We start from the raw sequence: 24,586 nt of genomic DNA on the forward strand, positions 1-24,586 counted from the left end.
CCTGATCAAACCTTAAGTACTATATTGCAAAGCAGCAAATCCTCACTGGTTAGTCTTAATGAATTAATGAAGAATTAATGTATTCTTTAAATGATTGCTTTTTTTAATCTTAAAATGAAATGTAAATAAACATGCGTTATGTTTCAGATTCTATCCAAGGTACAATTTTTTTTTTCAGCTAGTTGTTTATGTGCAGGACTGAAGTTGCTTCAATAATACGTAAGCTTGTCCTTCCTTACAGGAAAATGAAAACGAAGTGATCTACTCAAACACGCTCCGCTATGAGCCAGAGTCCACTGAGCTAGTGGCTCGTGAGCTGCCCTTTTCTGTGTCGCTGGAGTGTCATTACAGCAAGTGAGTGGTTCTGTCTCAGCCACACATACAAATTTGTTACCACTTAGTCAGGCTAAGAATCCAAATCTATGCTTTGCAGGCATCACCGCTCATATCAGGTGGGCTTCATGCCTCAAGTGGCAGCAGAAACCATCTTGTGGAGGCTAGAAACTGGGCTCTCCCTCACACCTGTAGATGGTAAGCAGCTTCCATGCACAATGAACGATCATTTTTTTTTTTAAAACCCTACACGTGATACCATTCTGTTACACACTGCCTTGTGTTGGACACTGCTGAGGTTTCATACGTGGGGCTTGAAATGTGATGTCCATCACACCTGTACAGCAAACACAGCCCATAATATTCAAACATCTCTTTTTACTCTCAAGTTTGAAAGGCTCCCGAGTCTCATTCAGCTGTGTCCAGTGCAATGATGAGCGCTACTGCTTGGTTTAGAGGGAATGTTCAGCCAAGCAGTGCTAAAGTGGTGGACAATGTTATGTAAATATTGCTTGGTTGAACTATTCCTTATCCATTTATCCCTTATCAAGAATGTAACTGTCCTTTTGGTGGGATGAAGGAGGGCCGCGTTCTTGTTCCTTCCATTGCTATGCAAGTAGTGTGCGTGGTCTTTGTCTGAATGGCTTTTGTTGACATGACTTGGGACAGTGAGAACTCTTGTTTGAGGTGTTTGACAGATTGCACCGTTGCATGTAGACCATTGTTTACTAATTTAGTCTTCATGGATTCCCAGGCAAGACATTCTTAAAAATAAAGGTAGCAAAGAGGGCTCTTTTGAGCAATGCCATAGTCTCTAAAGAAAAACCAAGGCTATTCCGATAAATGTTTTTTAAATTAAATGAGGGGAACCTTTTTGCAGTTGAAGGGTAAAAAAGTAAAGCTTTATTTTTAAGTGGGAATGCCAGATCCCAGCACAACTGTAAAAGGTATTTAACATTCTTGCTCACAATCTTCCCTACAGTGTCTTGGAAGCCTCTTGCCTCTGGACGCAGCTATGTTATCGGTCAGCCTGTATACTTTGAGGCCAAAGCTCTTTGGATTCAGAAAGGGAAGAGGCTGTATCTGAACAACTGCTACATCTCTTCTTCAGCTATTGATTCGATGCCCAAACATACTGTACTGAACAACTATGGGTAAAGCTGCTAATACTAGCTTTAGATTTGTGATCTTTGTAGATGTAAAGCATTTTTGTTGAAAATGTTCCTCTTGTGTAGATGTATGATTGAAAGTAAGAAGAGTGCTCAGACAAAGTTCCATGTCAGTGATGAGAATAATACTTTACGGTTCTCTGTGGGAGCCCTTGTGTTCAAGGACATGATGTCCCAGTCAGCAGCAAATAAGGTAAATATAGTAAGAAAAGGCAGGGTGGTATTTCAGTAAATATGCAATGCTTTACAGTGCTAAAGCTAATACAGCATTAATTTACATAGTATATTACTTTACAGCCTGAAAATAACTACAGAAAAAAATGTCTTGCTGATCTCTGACTTCCAGGTTATGTTTATTCATTGTGAGATGGCCTTGGGACCAGAAAAACCAACACCAAGCTCAAAATCATGTTGGTACAATGTAGATACTAAACGGTAAGATAAATTGAAACATTTTTTTTTTTTTTCCACCAGGTAATACAGTACAGCACCATTACAAATCCTACGAAAACTATTCATAGCCTGATAATGTCTGTCTTTCCTGGGGGGCAGGTGTATGGTGGTCATTTTGTGGTTTGCACCATTTCTAGCTCCACCCTGTGTACTAGCTCGCACACTTGGTTGGGGTAACAAAGGTACCCATGTTGAATTTGGTTAACTTGGGTACGGCACAGTTTACCAGTGAGCATCACAGACTTGTAATGGTATAATACTGCACTGCCTGGTGGAAATTCCAAAAATGCAAGCACACTTTGGTTGCATTATGCTCGTTATAAAATGGTCACTCATTACTATGCCTAAGGTGGTCTGAGCTGTATGGAGATGACTCTGTTTGTGCTTGCTGCGACACTTCCTGCCCTGCTCCAGAGCCCTCAGGTTGGTTAATATTGCGTGAATTTAATGACTCTCTTTCGCACTTCTATAGTGATTGCCTAATATAGGGTCACCAGTCTGCAAAGTTTTCATTCCAACCATGCAGAGGCACATGAAAACTTGGAGTCACAGTGGCCTTTTGTAGAAGACTGGTGACTGCTAGCTTATGATTTTGCACAATACAGATTGTTTTTAATGCAACAGAGAAATGCAGCTTGGATTTATCAAACACTTGAGTAACTTTGCTTTGGCTCCTTCAGTCTTTTTTCATACAAGTTTTGGCTAATTGATCTTCTGTTACAGTGCCTATGACCCCAGTTACCAGCAATCCTTGGGAGCTGGACCGCCTTGATCAACCTGGACTTGAAGCTATTTTGCCAGAGGAGAATATGGATATGTTTGAGCTGTATGGCTTCAGAAAATGAGCTTACTGCATGTTGTTTATTGCTGTAATTGGATTTTTTACTGCACATTGATTATAATACAGAAAAACTATGAGTTGCTTCTTTTTATTTGTACAAAAGAACAATGCAGAGGCTGAAATGCAACTTGTTACATAACTGTTAGGTATGCTGGGTTCATGAAAGTTCAATGTCCATTAGTTTATCCATTATCAGAGGTCGTATTGGGACACTTCAGTTCACTTGCATGATTCCACCAGGTTCTACCAGTTCTACCACTGGCTTTCAAGCACATGCAGAAAAGGCTTGCTTGTGTCTCTCTCACATGTCCTAAATAACATGAGCTTAAGGAAAAAATGGTTGTACAGAAATTGAAACAGTATTTGGACAACATAAACTTCTCTTAGGCTCTTTGTGTGGAGAAAGCCTGGAGAGGTACTCCAGCCAGATTGCACAAAGTACTTTAAAGCACAAAGATGGCAATGCCAGAGTCTGGGGGGTGTTTTTCTTTGTAATGATGTTGGTTAGCTTGTGTTCATTGATGCAGTTATGATCTTGCAACTGTACAAAGGCATCTACAAACAAACTGCTCAAACAATGACAACACATCAGCTGCCTTTTGAAAGAATACTTTATCCACAAAGAAAATCAGCCTTGGGGTGGTCTATTTTAAGTAAATGCCACTTGGGTCGACATTTTGTTTCCTAACACAATGAACAGAATACAGCTTTAAGCATGGCACAAATGTCCAAATACTTTTGGCAGCCACTGTATGTGCCCCTCTTAAAATTGTTGAATGCACAAAGTTCTTTAACATTAGATTTGATTCGATTACTGTCTTGTAGTCACAGAGTGGACCTGGCTTTCACAAACACAGGGAGGAATAAAAGCAGATGACTTAAATTCATCTATGACTCTCTGCATTTCACTGAAACATACTCATGTATAAGCACAGGAGCATTTTTCACCAGCTCTTGTAAATGTTGGACAGTTTTCAAGTACAATTTTCTATCTGAAACCAGTGGCTGAAAAATGTTGGTGGGCTTAGCTAACTTAACTTCTTTAGGAAGTCCAATGATGCTTGGAACAAGAGGGTTTCCGACTAAACTGTGATAGAAGTTGCGAGCTTCAAGCCTCTGATCAAGAAATATTAGCATATCAGTTAATCTGCCAGCTAACTGCTCACTTTTCCATTCCAGAGGATTGGTGGTGAAGAGCAGATGTAGCAATGTTATCTTCAGGTGATAACTTGTAAGCCAACATTTTCCTGTTAGTTGGATTTGCTGTTTGTGCAGGAAAGAGAGGATCTGAAGACACTGAATATGACAGGAATCATATGGAAGGCTTTTGGTGAAGTGCTTAAGAAGGGCATTCTCATAGCTAGCAAGGGAAATTGGCCAGTGGGTATCTGAGAAGCTGCATTGGTTGGGAAGATATGAGACTAAATATATGTCTGAGCCTTTGACTTGAACCACAGGAGTGATGTTGAACAGAATGACCTGTCCTGACCGGAGTCGTACCCTCAAAGCACCAGGAGCAGCCTGGTTCCGAAACGCAAGCTCAAACTCATACTTGTGACTGTTTTCTCCCCACGCTTTGCTAAAGGTCTTCCTGAACCATTTGATTACTTGTGTTTTGGCAAGATAGGGTGTATTCTCCTGGCAGAGTGGACCATCAACAGCATCAGTGATTACACTGCTTGTCTCTTTATGTGGATGAATTAGACACAGCATGTCGTCATCATCATCCATCATCCCATCGTTGCAAGGGCAACCATTTGAGGTGTTTTCAGCTTTCACCAATTTGATTCTGCCACAAGCTGGCATGTCAAGTTCAAAGTCAAAGCTGTATGACTTTGGTGCAGTGATAGGTACATATAAATCACACACCACTGTCTTACCTGTAGCCCAAAGCTCATATAAGCTCCCTATACCAACAAAGTCCCCAATTTGCATGTCGTTTCCTTTATTACTAGTAACCCTCGCAGCTTCAAGAAGCTCATCCACAAAGCCCTCCACAAAATCGCACACACGCTCACGTGTGTTGGGAGGGATTTGGACACACTCTTCATAAAAGCAGCTCAAAACTTTGTGGTCAAGAAGAGATATGTTGATAGTTCCAGAGAGTTTCTTGCCTTTCATGATGGGACTCGTACTTCCTGAGGTTCCTGAATTCCTGCCAATGAATTTCCTAAGAAGACGGATCACTGACATCAGCGAGAGGACCTTCCACAAATACCAAGTGTAGGCGTTCTCTGACTTAAAGTGTTCTCCTTGTAAGGCTTTGGTCTGCTCTTGACTTGGGTTGGAGGGTTTTTGGTCTGCATGTGGTAGCCCTTCAGCAGTCTGAGAGTCTCCTTGATCAACCTTAGACATACTCTCATCTATTTGGGTAATCTTCTCTCCCTTTTGCATAACCTGCATTTGTAGTTGTTTACTTCCCTCCAAAGATTCATTCTCAAGAGATGTGTGCACTTCTTGGGAAGTCTGAAACCATCTATGTATGAATCCATATACTGTCTGTTGAAAAAATGACTTGTGTTCCTCCTGAGGAATTTCCGTGACCTCTTCAGATGACACTTGTTTGTCAGCAGGCCCCGTCTGATGCAAATGAGAAGACTCTCCACTTGGTGCCTCCATATCATTAACAAGGTGAGGGTCTTCCTTCTTGTACAATGATTCCCCATCCTCCTGACTCACTTTTTCATTTCCCTTTGGCTTGGTTTCATTCTGGCCAGAAGGTACAATGTCTGATTGTATCCCTTCTTTTGGAGAGAGGAACTTGTCTGGCAGAAGGTCTGCGTGGTCTACATTTGGGGACTGTTCCAACACTTTGTCAACTGTTTTGTCCGTCGGTAATTCATCCTGATTGTCTTCTGTCAACAGCTTATGGTGCAAAATATTCTGATCTTCTCTTTGTGGCATTTGGTGTTCATGAGAACTTTCTACATAGCCATTTGGCAGGATTTGTTGAACATCTGACTCCTCATCCTCCCCCTTTGTCAACCTGCGATGACTTTGTGACACTTGTGATGGCTCTACGGCAACAGAGTGCACTTCCTGCTCCAGCTTTGCCCCCTCCTTCTGCAGCACATAGTCCCACTCTTGCATGTCCATAATGATATCATCCTGCTCTTCAAAGACAGTTTTGTCCTTCAGGCACACCAGACTGACCAGCACCACACATACTCGCAGAAGTATCTCCTCCATCCTGTAGCAAAATAAGACACTTCTTTTCTGTTATATGTACTACATCACCACTTAAAATGACTTTAAATGCACCAAATAGCTTGGTGATATAATTTGGTGGTACTGTGTTACAATTCAATGCAAAATTTTAAAAAAGAAAGAAAAAAAATTGACACTTTTTTTTCCCCCATTTTTCTAAACTCCATAATAAATCAGGCAGATATTTTGCTTGTAGATTACTTAAGCAATAGAATACAAACATGTTCAAGCTGCATTTTGTCTAATATCTTAAACGCTAATTTAACATCTGAACGTTGCAGTCAAGTCTGTTGATGTAGATAGTAGCACACTGCTGAACTTCCTGGTTTAAAGAAATAGGTGGCTTCCTTTTCTCACATACTTGATTCATTTTAATAATTTTATTAAAATGTTGGTTCTTATTTTAATTAGAAGCATATTTAATTTTTAATCCACCTACCTGTACAGGTTTGTCTTTACAGCCAAAGTCAAAAGAATATCCCAGCATCAATGTTTAAGAGTCGACTGTTTTCTTCAGTGCTCTGAACCGTTCTGTTTCCTCCTATAGAGGATGTTGCCTGTCAGATTTAGACAGACTTTGACAGCACACTTCCTGAAAGCCCTGCCTATGTGTGACTACCTAACACTGCCTCAAGAGAACAAGCTCAAGGTCACAATAAAACTGTGTTGGAGAGCAAAGGCCTAAATCACTCACTATTGGCAAAATGTGCTGATGTGGTTACACTGAAAGAAATGTACATTATTGAACATTGTTTTGGAAAAACAGTGGGGAAGATGCTTTTAAAATGGTTATAAAAATTCACTTTAAATTCTTCTTGATGGTCACATCATACTTTTTGACTACTGTTGTTATTATTACTGCTGTTCCTTGGGAGACTGCATTGTATTCAAGTGGTAGCAACACTTGTAGGCCCATCAGTTTATCACGCCATGACATAGGCCTTGGTTGGTCAGGAATAATTTGAATAGGGTGAGGCCATTTCTGGACACTGCCTGAGCATTATGTCAGCTATGTAAATATGAAAGACCTTTTCTACAAGCTATAAAGTGACAGAAAAAACAACATAAGGGTATAACTTCTGTGGTAAAGTGTAACCTTATGATTACCTAGTGACATGTATGAGATGCATACCATTGATGATATTTCTGTTTAATCGAGTCTTGTGGACTAGTCAGTGATTACAGTACAGGGCAGCAGGTGTGTGTGTAGAGGGTGGAGCTGAACAACACAACGTGGTTGTCTTTTCTCTAACCCAGGAAACTCATCAAAACCTCAGCTAGTGAACTAAGGCTGGTTGCACTATTACGGACCTCATCACATTTTTTTTTTGAACGCTGTAACGCTTCTCTACACCTCCTGAAAGCTGTGTAAGTAGATCACAAATGCTGTCTTTTTAGAAATATTTAAAAACCTTATTTCTTTAGAAGGTCATTGTAAGGAGTCAGTCTGTTGCTAATGATGAAATGGAAATTAAGTTCAGTGCCTGACCTCATGTGAATGCAGCTAATCTTTCCTACTGTCAGATGGAAGAATTATTTTCATTCATTACAATATCTAAGAATAAGTAAAACATATCCCAATGTATTTCTGCCTCTCAGACAGGTTGTAAAAAGGCCATCCACCAAACCAAAATGGATAAGTTTCGTATGATGTTCCAGTTTCTTCAGTCCAACCAGGAATCCTTCATGAATGGCATCTGTGGCATCATGGCCCTGGCTAGTGCTCAACTCTATGCATCTTTTGAGTTCAACTGCCCCTGCTTGCCTGAATACAATTACGCCTATGGGATTGGCATTTTGGTAATCCCAGCTTTTTGGTTCTTCCTGGTCGGCTTTGTTCTGAACAATAACGTATCCATGTTAGTAGAAGAATGGAGGCGACCAACTGGGCAGAGAGGCAAGGATCCTACGATCCTACGTTATATGTTCATTTCCATATCTCAGCGATCCCTGATTGCTCCTGCCGTTTGGATTTCAGTCACATTAATGGATGGGAAGAGCTTTCTTTGTGCTTACAGTGCGGACCTAGATGTGTCTCAGTTTGGTAATGCAACTGGACATGGGTTATCAGAAGAGGAGCTCATAAGAATGCTTGCCAAAATCCCTTGCAAACAAATATTTGATGGCCAACACATTATATCTAGAGAAGCAGCTACCCGGTACATACGGTGTGTGTCACAGGTATGGATGTACAGGAGCTTTTCTTTTTATTTGTCCTTTCAAATGATAGAAAAACTTTCCTCAAACAGAAATAATAACAGTTATCAACATGGCTATAAATGAATAAATGGGGGCCTTTTGGTTAGCCTGAGAGCAAAATTACATAATGCTGAGCAGCTCTTACTGCCTTTCATTCATCAGAGCTCTTGTGTGTAGTACTTCTGTGTTGTGTGACCTGCTCATGTTCATTGTCTTTGTCCCTATTTCTCTAAATTCACAGGCATTTGGCTGGCTTTTCCTGCTGCTCATTACAGTCATTGCTTTCCTGATCCGTGCCATTCGACCTTGCTTCACCCAAGCCGCCTTCCTCAAGACGAAATACTGGTCACACTATGTTGACATTGAACGGAAGATGTTTGACGAGATCTGCACGGAACATGCCAAGAGTTTCGCGAAAGTCTGCATCCAGCAGTACTTTGAGAGCATCAGTGGGGAGATGCGTAGCTTCCATGGCCACCTGCATGGGGACGACAGTGATGATGATGATGACGACGAAAAGCACAAAAGTGATGAAGATAAACTGCTAGGAATTCGGGCCCAGGATGATATGAATAAAGTTCTATGGAACTGGCACACATGTAAGCCTCCACTAAGTCTGAGGAAGGATGGAGTCGGTGATGATGCTAACGGGAATGCTAACACCCAAGAAAATGGTCTTCTTAGTAAGGCTAATGTAAATGGCACCACAGTGCAAAATGGGTACGATAATGCTAGTTTTAGCATAGACCAAAAGGGGTTTGGGAGTGGATACAATAATGCTCATTTTGGCATAACCCAAAATGACTTTTCGAATAGCTTTGTGAATGGTAATGTTAGCATGAACCAGCACACCTTTGTGAACGGAGAAAGTTACCCATCAAACACTATTCAGAGGAAAGAGTGGGCCGTATACTACAGCAAGGTCTGAAATTGTCTACGTCCAAAATGGTGCTAGTTCACTAGAACTGGTTAAGTGATTCCAGAAGTTGATCATCTAAAAAGCCATAAACAGAAAGCAAACATAGGGCAAAGCTGAATGAGGGTCAAGAAGAAGCTCTGCGAAGTGGAGATCTTCAATAAGTTGTGGTTTCACCTGTCAGATTTAGACTTGGTTACTTGTGTCAACAAAATAAAGTGCACACATCACTTCCGTGAATGAGAATTTTAGTTTGTCTGATAAGTTCTGTGACTAGAACTGGAAAATATTTATTCTTCTACCAGATACCGATCTTCTATTGTAATGGCTGTTGTGCATTATAGGGCGTTGTCCCATAGATGTTCTTTAGAACACTTTCATCTCCTCGAATATGTCATTGTCAAGAGCAGCTTAGCCATCCCTAGGCAAACGTCTACAAAACATCACAGTGTCTAGGACACGGATCAAAGGAATTCCTCTCTGCTGCGTTCTGTAATCTGTAGGCTTCTGTTTGTCTCCTCCGAGCCCGTTTTCAAAGCGAGCGTGAATATGTTCTCTCAAATAAACCTATGTCACTGACTCTCACCATCTCTTGCAAATCAGGGCAGAGAGGCAATTGCAGAGCCACGCTGCTTTACATATTGATGAAGAAACAAGGTCACTATTTGCATATGTCTGCTTTTGTTCGTCCTCTGAGGGGCACATCTAGACTTCTAGATAAGTTTTTAGATCTAGGTGTTTTGAATAGGTTTTTTGTACTTTTTTTTGTAGGTACTGTTAAATGTTAATGCAATGATGTAAATTCACTGTAATATTCTTTAATATTGTAATATTGTCTTTTTATGTAAGATTCACTTTAACATGTTTGTTAGCAGATCCCTTTAATTAACTGGAAAATAAACTTTTTTGCAAGTGGACGCATGTGAGAGAACAAAGGATGCTATTCCACTGGTCCCAGCAGAGGGCATAGTTTTGTATTCTCTGTCCATACTCAGAGTACAGATCTGAACAGGGCACTTATTATTAATGGATTATTAATGGATAAGAATCGATGCAGATAAACTGATCACATATGCCACGTCCAATCTTTATGACCATTAATCAACAGCACACTATTCATCCGGTTTAATATGAAAAAACAACATATGGGGGGAAAAAGTGTCTCCACTCACATTTTGTTTGTGGTTAATTTATAATTAGATGCTTTTTGGATAGACTACATGGCTTCTTAAGTGTAAGAATTTGAGTCTGCCTCACTACTTCTTGCCACACACAGAAATAATGGTGTTACTAAATTATTTAATCAAATAAGATGATTACTAAATTATTTAATCAAGTAAGATCAATTAATCTTTACCTTGTTCATAGATCAGCAATGATTACTTGTCAATCTGCGTAGAGCTAATGGGCATATAACTGCATATTTATTCTATTGATCTCTCTTGCAGTAAGAAACAGAGCCTGATGAATACATCTGTTTACATTTACATTTTGCCGTATGCTGTTTATATGTTTTTTTAAATAAAGTCAGTGTGAAAGCTTTCTTGTTTATTTTTTCCAATATATATATTTTGGAATCTTTGAAAGGCAATGCATTGTTCATTAGTGGTCAGTTAAGACCGTTATTAATTAATGTAACCGATAGTGACGGGCCTATGCTGAAATCATACAGCCCCTACAGATATAAAATGACTCGGAGGGGGTTGGAGACTGACACTATCAACAGCTGTTAGGTCTAAAGCAGGCAGAATCCCTCACTAGTGAAGGGGGTGGGCTTTGTTAAGGCCATCTCTCCATGCGCAGATACATGTTTATGTTCATCCACGAGAGCAGAGCAAAGCAGTACAGGCTCATGTCAGACAGTTAGTAGGTCAAACTGAAATACGCATGCACGCACAGCATCTGAGCTGTTGTTGTAGGGTCTCCGAGCTGTCATCCTCCAATTCCTTCCCCTCTAACTGCTTCCCCTACCCTCACTTTGTACTCTCGCTCTCTCCTTCCATGCTTTGTTTTCATCCGTCAATGTTGTTTTTTGTTGTTCTTGCAGCATCCAGCCTCATTGGCTTGTTTGCTGGTGAGAGAGAGAGAGAGAGAGAGAGAAAGCCAGAGAGGTCACCCTCTGACTGCAGTCAACCCCTAAAAAAGATGAGAGAAAAATAGGAGGAAGATAAAGAGAGGGAGAGAGAGAGAGAGTGAGAGAGAAAGAGATTGGAGGAGGGGGACTAGCACGCAGGACGGAAGGAAGGAAGAAGGGAGGGAGTGAGGGAGAGAGAAAGGGAGTGGGTGAGCGGAGTTGCGAGGCAAACCCGGGATCACATGAGCACATATCTGTTTACAAACTGAAGCTGGGAGGCCGAGGCAGAGAGGAGCAGGAATCAGAGGAGCTAACACTCCGGGCCCGACACTTATACACTCCACCCAGGACCCTTTCACAAGAACAAGGAAATCTGGATGAGCTGAATTCTATCATCAGCCATTGTGGGGTCTTTGTTTTATTTATTTATTTTCCTTCTCCTGAAGAAGGAAGGATTGAGAGACCAGATGGTTTGAGGCGGAGAGAAAAACACTCCCCCACATAGGCTGCATACATGCAGACGCGCACACAGCGAAGAGAAATACCAGCCTCAAGCTAGCTGGAGGGTGGTGGAATAGGACTGTGTGTGCTGCCTTTTGTTTCTCTTTTTTGGAAGGGGGCCTGCGTTCGCTCCAGAGAAGGAGGAATACCCCTCACGGATCAGCCATTTTCAGAAAGACAGAAAGGCTGGAGGACTCTCTGACATCAATGAGGGACGAGGCTCGTCCAAACCTTTTGTGATAGGGCTTGTGGAGGTGGACAAAGACTGTTTTCCAGAGGATTTTCCTTCTAGATGGAGCGTCGCCTCACCACTGTCAACCTGGACCATGGCATTGTTTTTCATACAGTTGGACACCTCTTTGTAGGTCACTAGACCATAAGGTCCACGTAGGCTATCATCAAGGAACTGCAGTCCACAACCATCCATCTTGATGACACTGAACGTGGTCTGAGGTTTCTTCTTGTTGTTTTGTTGTGTGTTAGCATCTCGACTGGGTTCCTTTCTCCAGAGCCTAGGAAAGCTAGCAAGGACACGGCTAACGTTAGTATGGGAGCACGCTCTTTGTCTTTGTGACAAGGCGACCGTTGGTCGACAACAAGCTAACGTTAATTCGTCTGTGTGTCGATATCGACGACGACGATTAAATTAAGGGAACAAGGGGTGGGGGGAGAAAATGAATGAAGTAACGTTAAAGACAAAAACGAAATAAGACATCAGCGAGGGGGCGAGTTCTTTCTCGCTTCTTCTCTTCGAGCTTCCGCAATTTTTTGACTAGGACGAGATTCAGCACGGATAAACAAAGTGGACGCGACGCTTAGCTTCTGGCTTTTGGCTGTAAAGCGTCGTGAGGAAAAGTGTGGGGCTGCCCGTTTGGTTTGGACTCCCTCAGCCTTCTCTTCGCCTCACCAAACCCTGAACCCACCGAGCTAGCCTTTCGGACTCGAGTTACATGCAACCATTCCAATGGTGTAACGGTGAGCAGCTCCGCTAAACTACCTCCACTCACCTCAGACAGAGTCGAGTCGCTTAACGTTAGTTCCTGTCAGCTATGGCTTTGACGTGCTCAGGGCTTTACATCGAGTGTTGCCTCGTGTAATCCAGTCTTCCTTTCTTTTACTCTCCTTCACAAGCACGGCTGTGTCCAAGTGTTTTGTTGACGTTTCAGAAATGTCTTTTTGTTTCTTAGCAGACACAAAGGCCTAGTAGTCGAATTCAGAGGTGAATGTTTACAGCTTAGACTGCTGGTTTAAGCCTGTAGTCCTGAACTAACCTTAACGTTATACTGCAGTGTCAGTGAATCACCATCGGAAATTATTCTTTTTAGTAAGTTTACCCACAGGAAAAAATGTCTTTCTTAACCCTCCTGTTATCTTCAGATTCACTACCATCTTTATCATTGGGGTCAGTTGAGTCCAGCTATTTAAAGCTCCAGAAAATGATTATAAAAGTGTCACCCAAGTTTATAAAAGTGTCACCCCAAAGAAGATAGGAGGGTTAAAGTTGTCTCAGAGGGATAAAGCAGATGTCAATGTTGTATTAATGAAGGATCGTTGATTTCTGAATTATTTGTCCTTAGGAGAAAAGAGGAGATTAACATCAGCATTTCATTGTAAGACGTTCTGGTGATGAATGAGAAAAGCATGAGTTCTTCTTCTGAAACAGCTGTGTGAAATAGAATAGAGCAATGTAAGGAAACTATGAGACCTTACACTTATGCAGGTAAGACTGTGGTGAGACAAAAAAAAAACAGTTAATTCATTTGTGTAACAATATTTTGAGAAAATCTGAGGGTGATTTGTCAGTAGCCAAATTTCAGAAACATGAGAAACTGTCTTAAGTCTCACTCTGATTTCAAACAGGACTTAACCATGTTTAGGACAAGTACAGGAGATTAAGTGGAGATCTCATTTAGAATATTTCTTTCCTCTGGGTAGGCTTAATCCTGGTCTGACCCTTGGTGTCATACTTTTATGAGGGTCACTCTAAGTTGTTCCCCATTTTTTAACCTAAAGTACTAATTTCTTTTTTTAGTATGAAGCAGCTTAGATGCGGTTATCTTTTACTGTGTCAAAAGCTACTTATCTCAGGTGGGATGAGCGATATGGCAATTTATCACAATACTTAAAGACATTGGGCCAGTTTCCAAGACCCAGATTAAGCCTAAGTCTACACTGAAATAAACTTCCAATAGTGAATCACCATTTGCCATGCAATTTAGTCCAAGCCTAGGCTTAATCCGTGTCTGGGAAACTGGCCCAGTACATATAACAGTATTTAGTATTTCTGAGATTTGATAAGTTTGGACAGAAACATTGCCCCACCAGTGACACGTTTAGGAAATACTATCAAAAGGGACAGTACAGTGATTTTTATTCAGCATTTCACACACTAAATTCAATTTAACAGTACCACTTATACTCTATTTTAAATGAAACATGCAGTTTTTTTAGTACAATATTCAAGATGATAAAATATGATAAAATACTCTCACATTCAGCACCCCTACCCCCACCCCTAGAATGACTGAAGTTTACAGTAATCCCACTGTAAGTACCCAACCCCCTGCGGTGGTTGCAGTGAAGACTTTCTGAGGGCATTCCTCTAAATACCCCTTTATTTGCTTCTTTCACCCTAACCAGAAAAATAGGCTTCAGACGTTGGGAAGTATTTGTGTATGAATGAAGGTGACTGTCAGTATGTTCCAAGCTCCTGATGTATGAATGGAGATCCTTATAATACACACATGCACACACACACACACACCAGCTGCCTGCCCCCATCTCTGAGGGGCCAGATGGCTGTTTGTTGGAGGTGGCGCCACAGTCGTCCATGTTTGCTTTGTGCATAGCTAATTACCCAGACTCCCCTTGGCATCAAGTGCATGGACAGTGACCAGAAGCCATTGGTCTTGCCAAATATTTGCCTTATCTTTTAGGATCAACCAAATTAGCCAGTATAGAATAGTGTTTCACCAGTACTGGTACTGTCTCGGCCCCAAAACTGGCGCTTGAATACAGTATCAGTATCGGCAATAGAGAATACAGATACCATGAAGATGATACCTGTCATGCACTTGTGCTACTGTACAAGTAGAAGGAGCTTAACTGAAGCAAGTATGTCTGTGGATCGGGATTATTTAACTCTTGAGACAAATAGTTGTAAGAATACTTTTACAAAATCTATATCAAGAATATTTCGAGGGGTGGCACAAGCAGATTTAAATACACTATATTTAATTAAGATAAATAATTTAATTAAAGATAAACCATGCCACTTTTTGTAACTCTAAAACCGTTATAATCTAAAGTCATCCAACCAGCAATGGCATTCATTCAAACTTAGTATGTTTTAATAGTGACACAAAACATTACTTTTACCAAAATAAAATATTTAAAACAAGTGGAACAGTATAAAAATAGCCACTCTCAGAAATAAAAAAGCCTCATATTTCCAAAATGGAAACGGAAAACATTAGTAACTCTTGATGAAAGTTCAAGTAATTTTTCAAGTATTTTTTCCAAGCAGTTTTGGACCATTTCTGTTTGATCATTCTTCATGCAGTTTTCACACAATATAAAGGTCAGCTGGTGTTTTCAGGTCATGTAAATATGTAAAGAGGAGCGGTATCGGTACTTGGTATCAGTCAGTATTGGCGAATCAGGTATCAATATAGGGAGGGAAAAAGTGGTATCAGTGCATCTCTACTATAAACCACTGATGTATGTGTACTTGTGTATGTTTATGTGAATATATGTGTGTCTAGGCTGCCTCTGTGGTCTAGGGCTGCAGCGTTCAGACTGCGATATGACGTCGGAGGATCTGTATCACCTGCCGCTCAATGTGTATGTCATCGTACTGGGCATTGGCCTTTTTGTCTTTATGCTCAGCGTCATCTTCTGCTGCTACCTGTTCAGGTACAAGCATCCACACACATTCCCTAAGGGGTCTCACACTCATCTTTTGTTGCTGTCTTTTCATTCAGAGATTAATGTTTTTTATACTGGAATCGCTGTTTGAAGGTGTGCAGTTTTAAATCACAAGAGCTGCATTTTTTTATTGTAGTCTACATTATCAACAACATTGTCTTAACAAGTGGCAACAAGTGACACACTACATTCAGCGTTCAAGCCTCAAGCCAGAAAAAGTGGACAGGCTGGTTTCCTTGGCCAAAAACAGAAGCCTGGACCTTTGAGAAAATAATCACAATTTGAATCGTAGTCACAATATTGGTCAGAAAAAGTGCAGCCTGATACTTTCTTCAAATTGATCACCCTAGTGAGAACATTACAGATCAACTCAGTCATTTTGCAACATAAACTCATCGCTTCCTCAACCTAAAGTAAAAAATCCATAAAATATGGGCCTTCATGGACCAAAAAAAGGGCTGTTACTTTTTTTTGATAATATAAATAATTATCAGTGTTGTGCACCACCATTCCATTGTGAAGCAGTTCTCCATTTCACATGGTTGTTGCAGAACTGCAGGCTGTATTGGCACATATACAGGAAGTGTGGGTGATCATGCTTTTGTTTCTTGACTTTGCAGGTTGAAACAGCAAGACACTAGACAGCAGTACAGCTACAATGAGGTACTTCATTACAGCCATACTGCTCCCCCTGTTTGACCTGAGAAAACCTTGTAGCCCTATTTTGAAGTGGATAAATTTAAAGCTGACAGTGCACTTGTATGCATTTTAAATGTCTGGGAGCTAAATGAACATCGGATGTCTGAACATCTCAAAGTCCAGAAGAAAATTGGGTCAGTCAGTGAAAAAAATAAAGTTTTTGTTCTGCAGATATAAAGTTTTCTTACAGAATGAAGTAATTATGCTGCATTTGTTCAATTTGTTCAGTGCAGGACGAGTGGGTGAAAGGTAGTGCATTTAAATATAGCATAGACTGTAGGCGTAAACATGAAACCCAATCTTAACTCCTCATAGACAGATGACCTTCACATGTGGTACAGTGAATGTGTCGGGTGAGCATAATGGCTTGACATGAGGCAAATATGTAAATATATCATCCACCACTTTCAGTTTATATGTCGAACTTGAACTTGGGACATACTGGATTTGTAAAGAGAGATACATTGAATGAATGGCGTTTGTGATACTGACATTCATTAGTGAGTAGTATCTTCAGCTTGTTGAATAGCTCTACAGTTTGAATTTCCTGAAGAAAATTAAAAGATGAGGTGGTAATGAGTCCTGCCAACGCGTAGCAGCTTGCTCAAAACATTTTCCTTCCTTGTTTACTCTTAACAGGTGGTGCTGAAAGGGGCGGGGAAGAAGCTGAGCCTTCTGGGAGTATGTGTTCAATCTCTGATGTGGTTAACTTATGTGTTTTCGTATGTAAACCATATGCTTCTGGTTTCCAAATTGATGTGCGTGTTTCCTTTGTACCTTCCAACTGCCCTGGTTTACAGACTTCAAGGCAGAAACCTCTCACTGCTTTGTGTTTCACATGCATTTAGAATCTGTGATTAAATAACATCAAGATATGACAACTTTAAAGTTTAAAAAAGGCCTCTATAAACTGGTTAAAAACTAGTTAAAATTCAAAACCACACCAAGATTTAAGCAGCCCATCACAAGACAATACTATCCACACAATTGTGGTTGAAACTTAAAGGAATAGTTTGGTGAAAAATTAAGATGTACACAATTTTCAACCTGGCCCATATGTAGTCGATCAGCCAAGACATGCCTGGAGTCCAGAGTTTGTGTGTTTAGTTAGGTGCTGAAGCTCTGAGGCTAACGTTGCTAACAAACACTGTAAGTCGGTAGTCACCACTCTTTTCTGTTGTCTCGTGTTGTCTAAAATGGCTGCCCGCTGCCTTAGGCTACACTGTGAACTTTAGTTTATTTGAATAATTGACAGTAAGTCATGCTTCGTCATAAATCACACTGCCAAGTTTGCTTAATAAAGATCTGAATGTGATTTCAGCAGGTTTAGAAAAGTGTTGGGGATGTATTTATGGAAAAGATGTGGGTGAATATTTATGTCTAGACTTTGTTAGTAGCGTTGGCCTCATAGCTCAACTGCTAAACTAAAGAAGCAAAATTTGAACATCAAGCATGTCTTTACATCTGGGTTTAGTGAAAAATTATGTAAATTTGATTCTTTTGCCCAACCATACTGTAGTCTTCAAAACTAAGCATGCGTGTTTTCTGTTTCTTGCAGCAGCCCTGTGCGGTCTGTCTAGAGGAATTTAAAGCCCGTGATGAGCTGGGTGTGTGTCCATGCTCTCACACCTTCCATAAGAAGTAAGTGCTAGAACATTGAAGCAGCAGTTTGCAAGAGCTTACCAGTGGTGAACTCCAAAGTAGGAGCCTGTTTACTCACGTATCATGGACTTGCCAAGTGTTACAAGCTAGAGGGCATGAGTAAGGGGCTTCGACTGGATGGGGTAGAGGCCGAGCATTAGCCTATGAGCAGATAAAATATCAACAGCATCTTATGACGAGTGTCAGCTTCCGATAGTGCTTACGTGTTTGTTATTTGCAACTCTGTGCTTGTGAGATGAGCTTACAACCGTTCCCAGAATAGCTCATAGATTTAAAGTCATATTGCACACAATAATGCTAAGGTTGCTAAAAAGGGATAGAAACTCAGTCAGCATTGTGGAAATGAGATCAAGCTAATTGAATAGCTTTCTTTGACTGTGTACCACATTCATATCTGATGTATTGTATTTATAACCCCTTCAACTGCAGGCTTATTATTCAGTTTTTAGTCTTGAGACTTATTCTACAGTGACCATTTTATTTTATAACTCCTATGAAAGGAATGAAAAAAGTTATGTAATAATGAGAGGGAGGAGCCCTTGCAATTTGAGTTTAAGGGGTTAAGAATTTCTTAAATAGTATTTATTTTCAACTTTTGTGCTACGTGTATGAACGTTTTTTTTTTTAACTTATTTTCGTCATATTAAAAAATATTTCCATGATTTTTTTTAAGGTGCCTGTTGAAATGGCTGGAGATCCGCAGCGTCTGCCCCATGTGCAACAAGCCAATTATGCGACTACACAATGACAACACTCCGCGTGGGGCCGAGGGGCCACAAGACCCTGAGGAGGTGTGACCCTGAAAAATGTAACCACCCAAAAAAAACAAAAAAATTACAAAACCCTCTTTGGCCCACGGCCATGTTTATTATCTCCAGTACTGCCACCGTTGGAGCACACACAGTCTGATCCTCCACCTCTGGAGGAGGTAGGATTAAAACATAGCTCTCCATGATGCACCTACCTTTGGAGGCCCAGTGGAACGCCTGCTATATTATCTTGAAGAGGGGGCAAAGAGTTCCACACAAATGCCTCCTTTCAAAAACTAGCACTCGATTGGCAAAAGCCAAAAATAGCCGCTCGATTTACTCCGCAATGTTCTGTGAATAGACCAGAGTTCCTCAGCAAGGCACAAGCTGTGAGTTCTAGGTAAGGTCGGAGGTCAAGAGGGAGGTAAACACCTCAGCGGTTCGCCTCAGGGGGCGTCTCTAAGCAACCAGCTAATGAGGAACGGCACTGAACTGGAGCAACTGTATGAAAAGCACTTCTGCTCACAAGGACAGTGCTTAAGTACAAGCAGAAAGGTCTAACTGCAACAGAGTGAGACCGCTATGTACTGATGCCTCGAGGTTATAGAACGTAAGTAAAGTGTATTGTCTGTTCGACTGGTACTACAAGTCTTTACATGGGCCTGTCTAGTGCTTACAAGAAGAAAACGTTAAGATTTAAATTAGTAACCAGCAGTTACAATGTACTTCCCTATCATTGAATATGTATCAGGGTCTTGATTGACCGTTCCCTACTTTTTTTCTCATTATTTTGTATGGTTTGATGTTTTTTGAATAAAAATGTCATGTTTTGTGGTTAATTCTTCAGCAGCAGGAGTAATTGAGTTGACACTCATTTAGAACAAAAAGTAACCCCAGCATTTTAATTACTTTTCTTACAAAACCTTGTATTAATGACATCAATACAAGCTTATGTGCACTTTTTCCACTACAAGGTACTGACACTTTTCTGTTCAACATCAAAAAAAAGAACTGACACATTTCTTGATTTGTTTGGTAACTTGTCTGGTTCATCAGTCCTATTTAACATGTTCAAAAAAAAACAAAAACAAATCCAGTCAAGCAAAAAACTCACGCAGTTCCACCGAGAATGGAGGAAAGCAATGTGAAGACCGTTTAAATCCAAAAATCAAATCAGGACTGTCTTTATGAAGCCCAACGTTATTTATTCTAAAATCTAAAATGGCTGCAGGTTCTAGCTTGTGGCCTCAGTTCCCTTAGCCTCCACGTACTCCAGAGCTTTCTGCTTGACTGCCTGAATGCTCTCAGGTGTACCGTGCTTCTTCTCGTAGTCCAGGTAGCGCTTGAAGAAAAACTTGATCTTCTTTACTGATACACTCAGGTGAATCACCCGGTCAAACAGGTCCCTAGAGGAGCACAAGAAGCAGTTTAGAATTCACTGGAGATAAATTCACACCCAGTTCAGTTTTTTAAATTCTCTTAGCTGTAACCTGCATTTCAACATTTAAGAAGACTTTAGGTGCGACTGGTACCACCAGTCCTTATGTTGTTTTACTGATCTGCTTATAAGAGAAATTTGTCATTTTGATGCCTGACATCTCTGAGCAAGGATCAGTCAGAAGATTTAAAAAAAACTGTAATAGTTATGAATCTTTAAAAATTCATGTAGTAAGCTGATTTAAGCAAATCTCAAGCAAATCAGCTTTCTAATATTTCATGTTCTCATATATACATCAGATATCTCAAGAGCCATGAAACATCCAAACTTTACAGTCCACCAAAGACAGCGTAGAACCTGCGTCTTTGGTCAGAGGTTCTAATCTGTTTGGTTCAGTGAAGGAAACCCATGTAGTAACCTTTCCCTCTTTACAAATTTGAATATCCAATTTGACTCGGTCATCTGTGACCAGAAATGCCCAGTCATGGGATTTGAACCCACAACCTTCCGGTTGCTGGCTTGCCTGTCTTACCACTTGATTTTTCCAATCCAACCAAAAAAAAACAAAAGTTTAAAGGTCTACTTTAGTTTTATACTGGAGCTGCAAGGGTAGTTAATTAAAAAGTAATCAAAGTTTATAGCCACCAGATTAGCTTTGCCCATCTACATCACACACTTGTCTCAAACCACTTTAAGTATTCTTAAACAGATTTGCATATGTAGTTTCTTTTATTCGATTCAAGAATATATACAGTGTCAGAAGCCATATAAGCAAGTCTGTTTGAGACTGCATAAAAAAAAAGCAGTTTGAAGGAAGTTTGCATGATTTAGTTGCGCAAATCAGCGACTATAAGCTTCCATTATTTGTAAGCTACGTTAGCCTCATAGCTTCTGTGTAAACCTAAAACAAACATGGCTTGACTATATTCAGGTTAAGGACAAAATAGTGTTTAATTTTTGGCTAAACCATTACTTTAACTAAGCCAGCCAGCCTAGAATCATGTCCTTTAAAACTTGCAGGTTCCTAGTGCAACAACCAACTTGCAACACACCTGACATCCTTCTGTGAGCCGTGCTTCACCATCAAGTCTATGAAGACAGACCATAGGTCTGTGCGTTTGGGGTAGCTGGTGAGGACCTTATCAAACATGGCCCTGGCTCTCTCTGTGTTGCCATACTGAAACTCCAACCGGGCAAATTTGGTGATCAAGTCCACATCTGAAATGGGGAGACAGAAGGAATAAAACTGTGACAGTCTATAGTATAGACTGAAAGTACGGCTTAAGTAAGTGCATTATTGAATAAATGAAAATGGTCCAAATATAACATTGCTTGGCCGCTAACATGAATATAAACAAGTAAATATAAACACATAATATTAAATAACATTGTTTGGCAGAGTGCAACTCGAAAAGAATATGTAGGAAGCACTCACGGTCTTTGTTGGAAAGGCTCTGGAGCGCCCTCTGGAGGAGAGCATCGGCAGCATCCCGTTGTCCCTGGCGCAACAAGAAGGAGCCGTAACTTTGCCACACAGCCTTCTCTTGCCTGAAGCGCTTCACCATCTTCTTATACAGACTCTCTGCCTCCTGCACACACAAACACACAGTTTATACATACACTCTCAGTTATGAAGGTGTACTCCATTCTGTTCTGGAATCAGCCCCATGTAAATGAATCCGTGGCCTGTTCTCAAGAAGGTTCTCTCAAGACATTCTGATTTAGGAACATGCCAATATTTATAGTAAATCGTCTCAGAGCGTCAGTGTTAAAATGCTTTCCCACTCATACATGACCTACAGTAAGACCACTGACTGGCTCAAAACATAGCTTTAAGTTAATGACAACTAGTGGGTACCAGTTAGCGCAATGCTAAGCTGGAATGACTTGAGTGATTGATTGGTTGAATGTTGAACTATCACAAGTTGACTGAACAGTCAGAAGTTATGCCAAGTAGTGTTATGGTAGCACAACAGTGCTATGCTAACAAAAGACAGTAGTGGTTGCATTCGTCCAGGATTTCACTGGATTGTCCAGGGTGTGGTTGCCTTAAAAATCCATACGTGGAAACAAAATGTAAGACTTTCTTCAGTTAAAACTGCTTATTTTTATCCTATTAAACCTTTTGAATGCAAACAATGAGTTTGATTGGGTCATACTATCCTCAATGTAGGGACAACTGGTTGGAGTGCTGGTGACCTGTTTAGACAATAGACAGCACTGACATCTATCTACCTACCTGTTCACTGAATTTAAGCCACTGACTGAGTGTCCAGTAATTTCACAGGGCTGAGGACTGCCACTGACTCTCTGGGTCTGCAGATAAAAGATGTTGAGCTAAAAGGCAGTCTCACCTTGATCTTGTTGGACTTGGCGTAGATGTCTGCCAGCTGCTGGTGGACAGGCATGGGTTCGCAGTACAGAACGGCTCGCTCAAACACTTTCTGCAGGCTCTCCTCTGTGCCATACATGTTCTCTAGGTTTAGCAGAGCCACCCACACATTCAGCTTCTCCTGCTCCTCCCTACACAGGCACAGAAGGGGATTACACACATTTATTCAATTAAACAAACACGAATGGTGACAGACTACAGAGGACTTAAGTTAGATGAGTCAACAAACAAAAAAAAAAAAAGATGTATTGTTGAGATTTGATATCACAGTTGGGGAACATGTTCTAGACTCCTTGCTCCCACTGAACATCTAAAGCCTGGCACCAAATGGTTCCAAACTGCGTGCAAGCAAGGGCCGTGAGGCCATAGGGTGTCCTGTTTCTCATATTGGTGATCAAGAGAGTGCTCAACAGTGGCCTTTAACCCAAAATTCCTTGAGATACAGGTGTGAAAGTGAGTAAAAATGCATGGTGGCACACTGTTGACGTCACCAAAGTTAAGACTTTGAGGAGGACCGCAGGGCTTAGGTCGCCATTTGGAAGTGGGCTTAAAATGTCTAGAACTTAATTATTTCATTGTGGCCTCTCTCACTGCAGCTTAACCCTGTGAACTGTATGCTTTTTCTTTAATTATTATTCTTAAGACTTATTATACACTAATGGGATGATCTTTAAACCTTTTGGGATTTGCATTTTAATTTTCTGCATTTTGGTACGCAGAAAATTAACTTGTGGGCACAAGCTTAACATCTAATGTCTGTAAAACACTCATAAAATATGCCAGCTGTCAAGGCCCACAATAAATATAGCAATGTTTAGTCCAGAAACTGTTTTATATTCACTTTATTAGAGGCATTTCTTCATGAAAGTTCTACTGCTAACATCACGCTCATTTACATTAGCCTGTTTATGGGAATTCCTGTGGAAAGTCAGCATCAAGCTACCGACTGTGTCTGTCTGCTCTATCTGAATCCGTACTATGGTAGTATAAAAATTCAGGAAAGAAATGTAATGTAAGGTAGTGAATTTTCACTTTGTAACAGCTGACAATATTTTTCTGGGATGATTCTGGAAAAAGTTATTCTCGAGTCCTGAACAGCACCATTCAGCTCCTAAGATGCTGGATGAACTGAGAAATTCCACTGCTGGGTTTAATACCTTTTACTGGCTTTAGGCGACTCCACCCACTTCTGTTCTCACACACACGCACACACACACACACACACACGATGTCCCTCACTAACCTGAAGGAGATGGTTTTGAGTGCTCTCTCAGCCACTGCTCGGGCCTGCTCGATCTGTGTGGCCTGAAGGTGGAAGGCCATGTACTGCAGCCAGAGCAGCGAGCTGTCAGGAGAGGACAGGAGCAGACGCTCGAAAGCCTCAGAATTCTCTGGCCGAGCAGACGGGTCCATTAGCTCCGCTTCCAAACGGTTTAAACTCCGCTCTGCCTCCTGACGCTCCTGCTCCATCTCCCGCCGAGACTTCTTGACCGGCTTAGGGAGGAGAGAAACATATATACACACACATATAAATCACTTTATTCAGTTAGTATATAGATTTACACTATTGTTTAAATCGTTGGAGATGATTGTTGTTCTTTTTTGTTGTTTAATACTATAAGTTAAGCAATAAAGTTAGTAATAGACAAATATCACAATAGAAACCAAAAAGTATGTTTTCATTCAGTTTTTAAAAGAGGAATTCCACTAATATTACAGTTTTTTAACATTAGTTTAATCACTCAGATTGGTTTGGTGTAAAATAAAAATTTCCAGCTCTGAATTCTTTAGGTGACAGGAATCAGGAGTTGCAATGTCTAATATAGCCATAATGAAAATGTAGCCTTTTTTTACCATCTTAAATGACTAGTTAACTTACACATGCCTTCTGAGTTTTTATAAGTAATTTTGATAATGGTAAAATAGCGGTAAATCAGTAAAAGATGTTTTCTTTGCAGACTATTTTGCCTTACAACACCTGCATGTACCTCTCTGCCATGAATGGATAAAAACAAAAAAATTAAAG

At 40.6% G+C, this 24,586-nt stretch overlaps 5 protein-coding genes across 6 annotated transcripts in view; 3 read left to right on the forward strand and 2 right to left on the reverse strand.

The window, feature by feature from the left end:
- Window positions 1-2,800, forward strand: part of zp3c (zona pellucida glycoprotein 3c) — a 3,750-nt gene extending 950 nt beyond the window's left edge. Inside the window, exons 2-8 of the mRNA XM_036557298.1 lie at window positions 242-354; window positions 434-531; window positions 1,316-1,487; window positions 1,569-1,695; window positions 1,849-1,937; window positions 2,305-2,378; window positions 2,679-2,800. Coding sequence (XP_036413191.1) covers window positions 242-354; window positions 434-531; window positions 1,316-1,487; window positions 1,569-1,695; window positions 1,849-1,937; window positions 2,305-2,378; window positions 2,679-2,800 — 795 coding nt within the window. The remainder of the gene's footprint in view (window positions 1-241; window positions 355-433; window positions 532-1,315; window positions 1,488-1,568; window positions 1,696-1,848; window positions 1,938-2,304; window positions 2,379-2,678) is intronic.
- On the reverse strand, window positions 2,634-7,057 carry LOC118797726 (inositol 1,4,5-trisphosphate receptor-interacting protein). The gene is made up of 2 exons (XM_036556994.1): window positions 6,443-7,057; window positions 2,634-5,986 (listed from the first exon to the last, which is right to left on the reverse strand). The coding sequence occupies exon 2, from the start codon at window positions 5,983-5,985 to the stop codon at window positions 3,685-3,687; it is 2,301 nt and encodes a 766-aa protein (XP_036412887.1). The 5' UTR covers window position 5,986; window positions 6,443-7,057; the 3' UTR covers window positions 2,634-3,684.
- LOC118797727 (calcium homeostasis modulator protein 1) lies at window positions 6,963-9,222 on the forward strand. The gene is made up of 2 exons (XM_036556995.1): window positions 6,963-8,184; window positions 8,444-9,222. The coding sequence occupies exons 1-2, from the start codon at window positions 7,636-7,638 to the stop codon at window positions 9,128-9,130; spliced, it is 1,236 nt and encodes a 411-aa protein (XP_036412888.1). The 5' UTR covers window positions 6,963-7,635; the 3' UTR covers window positions 9,131-9,222.
- A 2,024-nt stretch (window positions 9,223-11,246) lies between these two features.
- On the forward strand, window positions 11,247-18,823 carry zgc:175214 (uncharacterized protein LOC557610 homolog). Its single transcript, XM_036556996.1, has 6 exons — window positions 11,247-12,668; window positions 15,458-15,608; window positions 16,241-16,283; window positions 16,959-17,000; window positions 17,878-17,960; window positions 18,655-18,823. Exons 1-6 carry the CDS (start codon window positions 12,644-12,646, stop codon window positions 18,776-18,778), a joined length of 468 nt encoding a protein of 155 aa, XP_036412889.1. The 5' UTR covers window positions 11,247-12,643; the 3' UTR covers window positions 18,779-18,823.
- Window positions 18,824-19,604: 781 nt separating this feature from the next.
- Window positions 19,605-24,586, reverse strand: part of pdcd11 (programmed cell death 11) — a 33,303-nt gene continuing 28,321 nt past the window's right edge. For both annotated transcript variants that reach the window (XM_036556991.1, XM_036556992.1), the window contains exons 32-36: window positions 23,804-24,054; window positions 22,523-22,691; window positions 21,604-21,757; window positions 21,221-21,386; window positions 19,605-20,136 (exon numbers count right to left, since the gene is read on the reverse strand). In XM_036556991.1, the coding sequence (XP_036412884.1) occupies window positions 19,965-20,136; window positions 21,221-21,386; window positions 21,604-21,757; window positions 22,523-22,691; window positions 23,804-24,054 (912 nt within the window). In that variant the 3' untranslated portion in view covers window positions 19,605-19,964. The remainder of the gene's footprint in view (window positions 20,137-21,220; window positions 21,387-21,603; window positions 21,758-22,522; window positions 22,692-23,803; window positions 24,055-24,586) is intronic.

The sequence above is a fragment of the Colossoma macropomum genome, unplaced genomic scaffold, assembly GCF_904425465.1.
Source record: "Colossoma macropomum unplaced genomic scaffold, Colossoma_macropomum, whole genome shotgun sequence".
Lineage (NCBI taxonomy): Eukaryota > Metazoa > Chordata > Actinopteri > Characiformes > Serrasalmidae > Colossoma > Colossoma macropomum.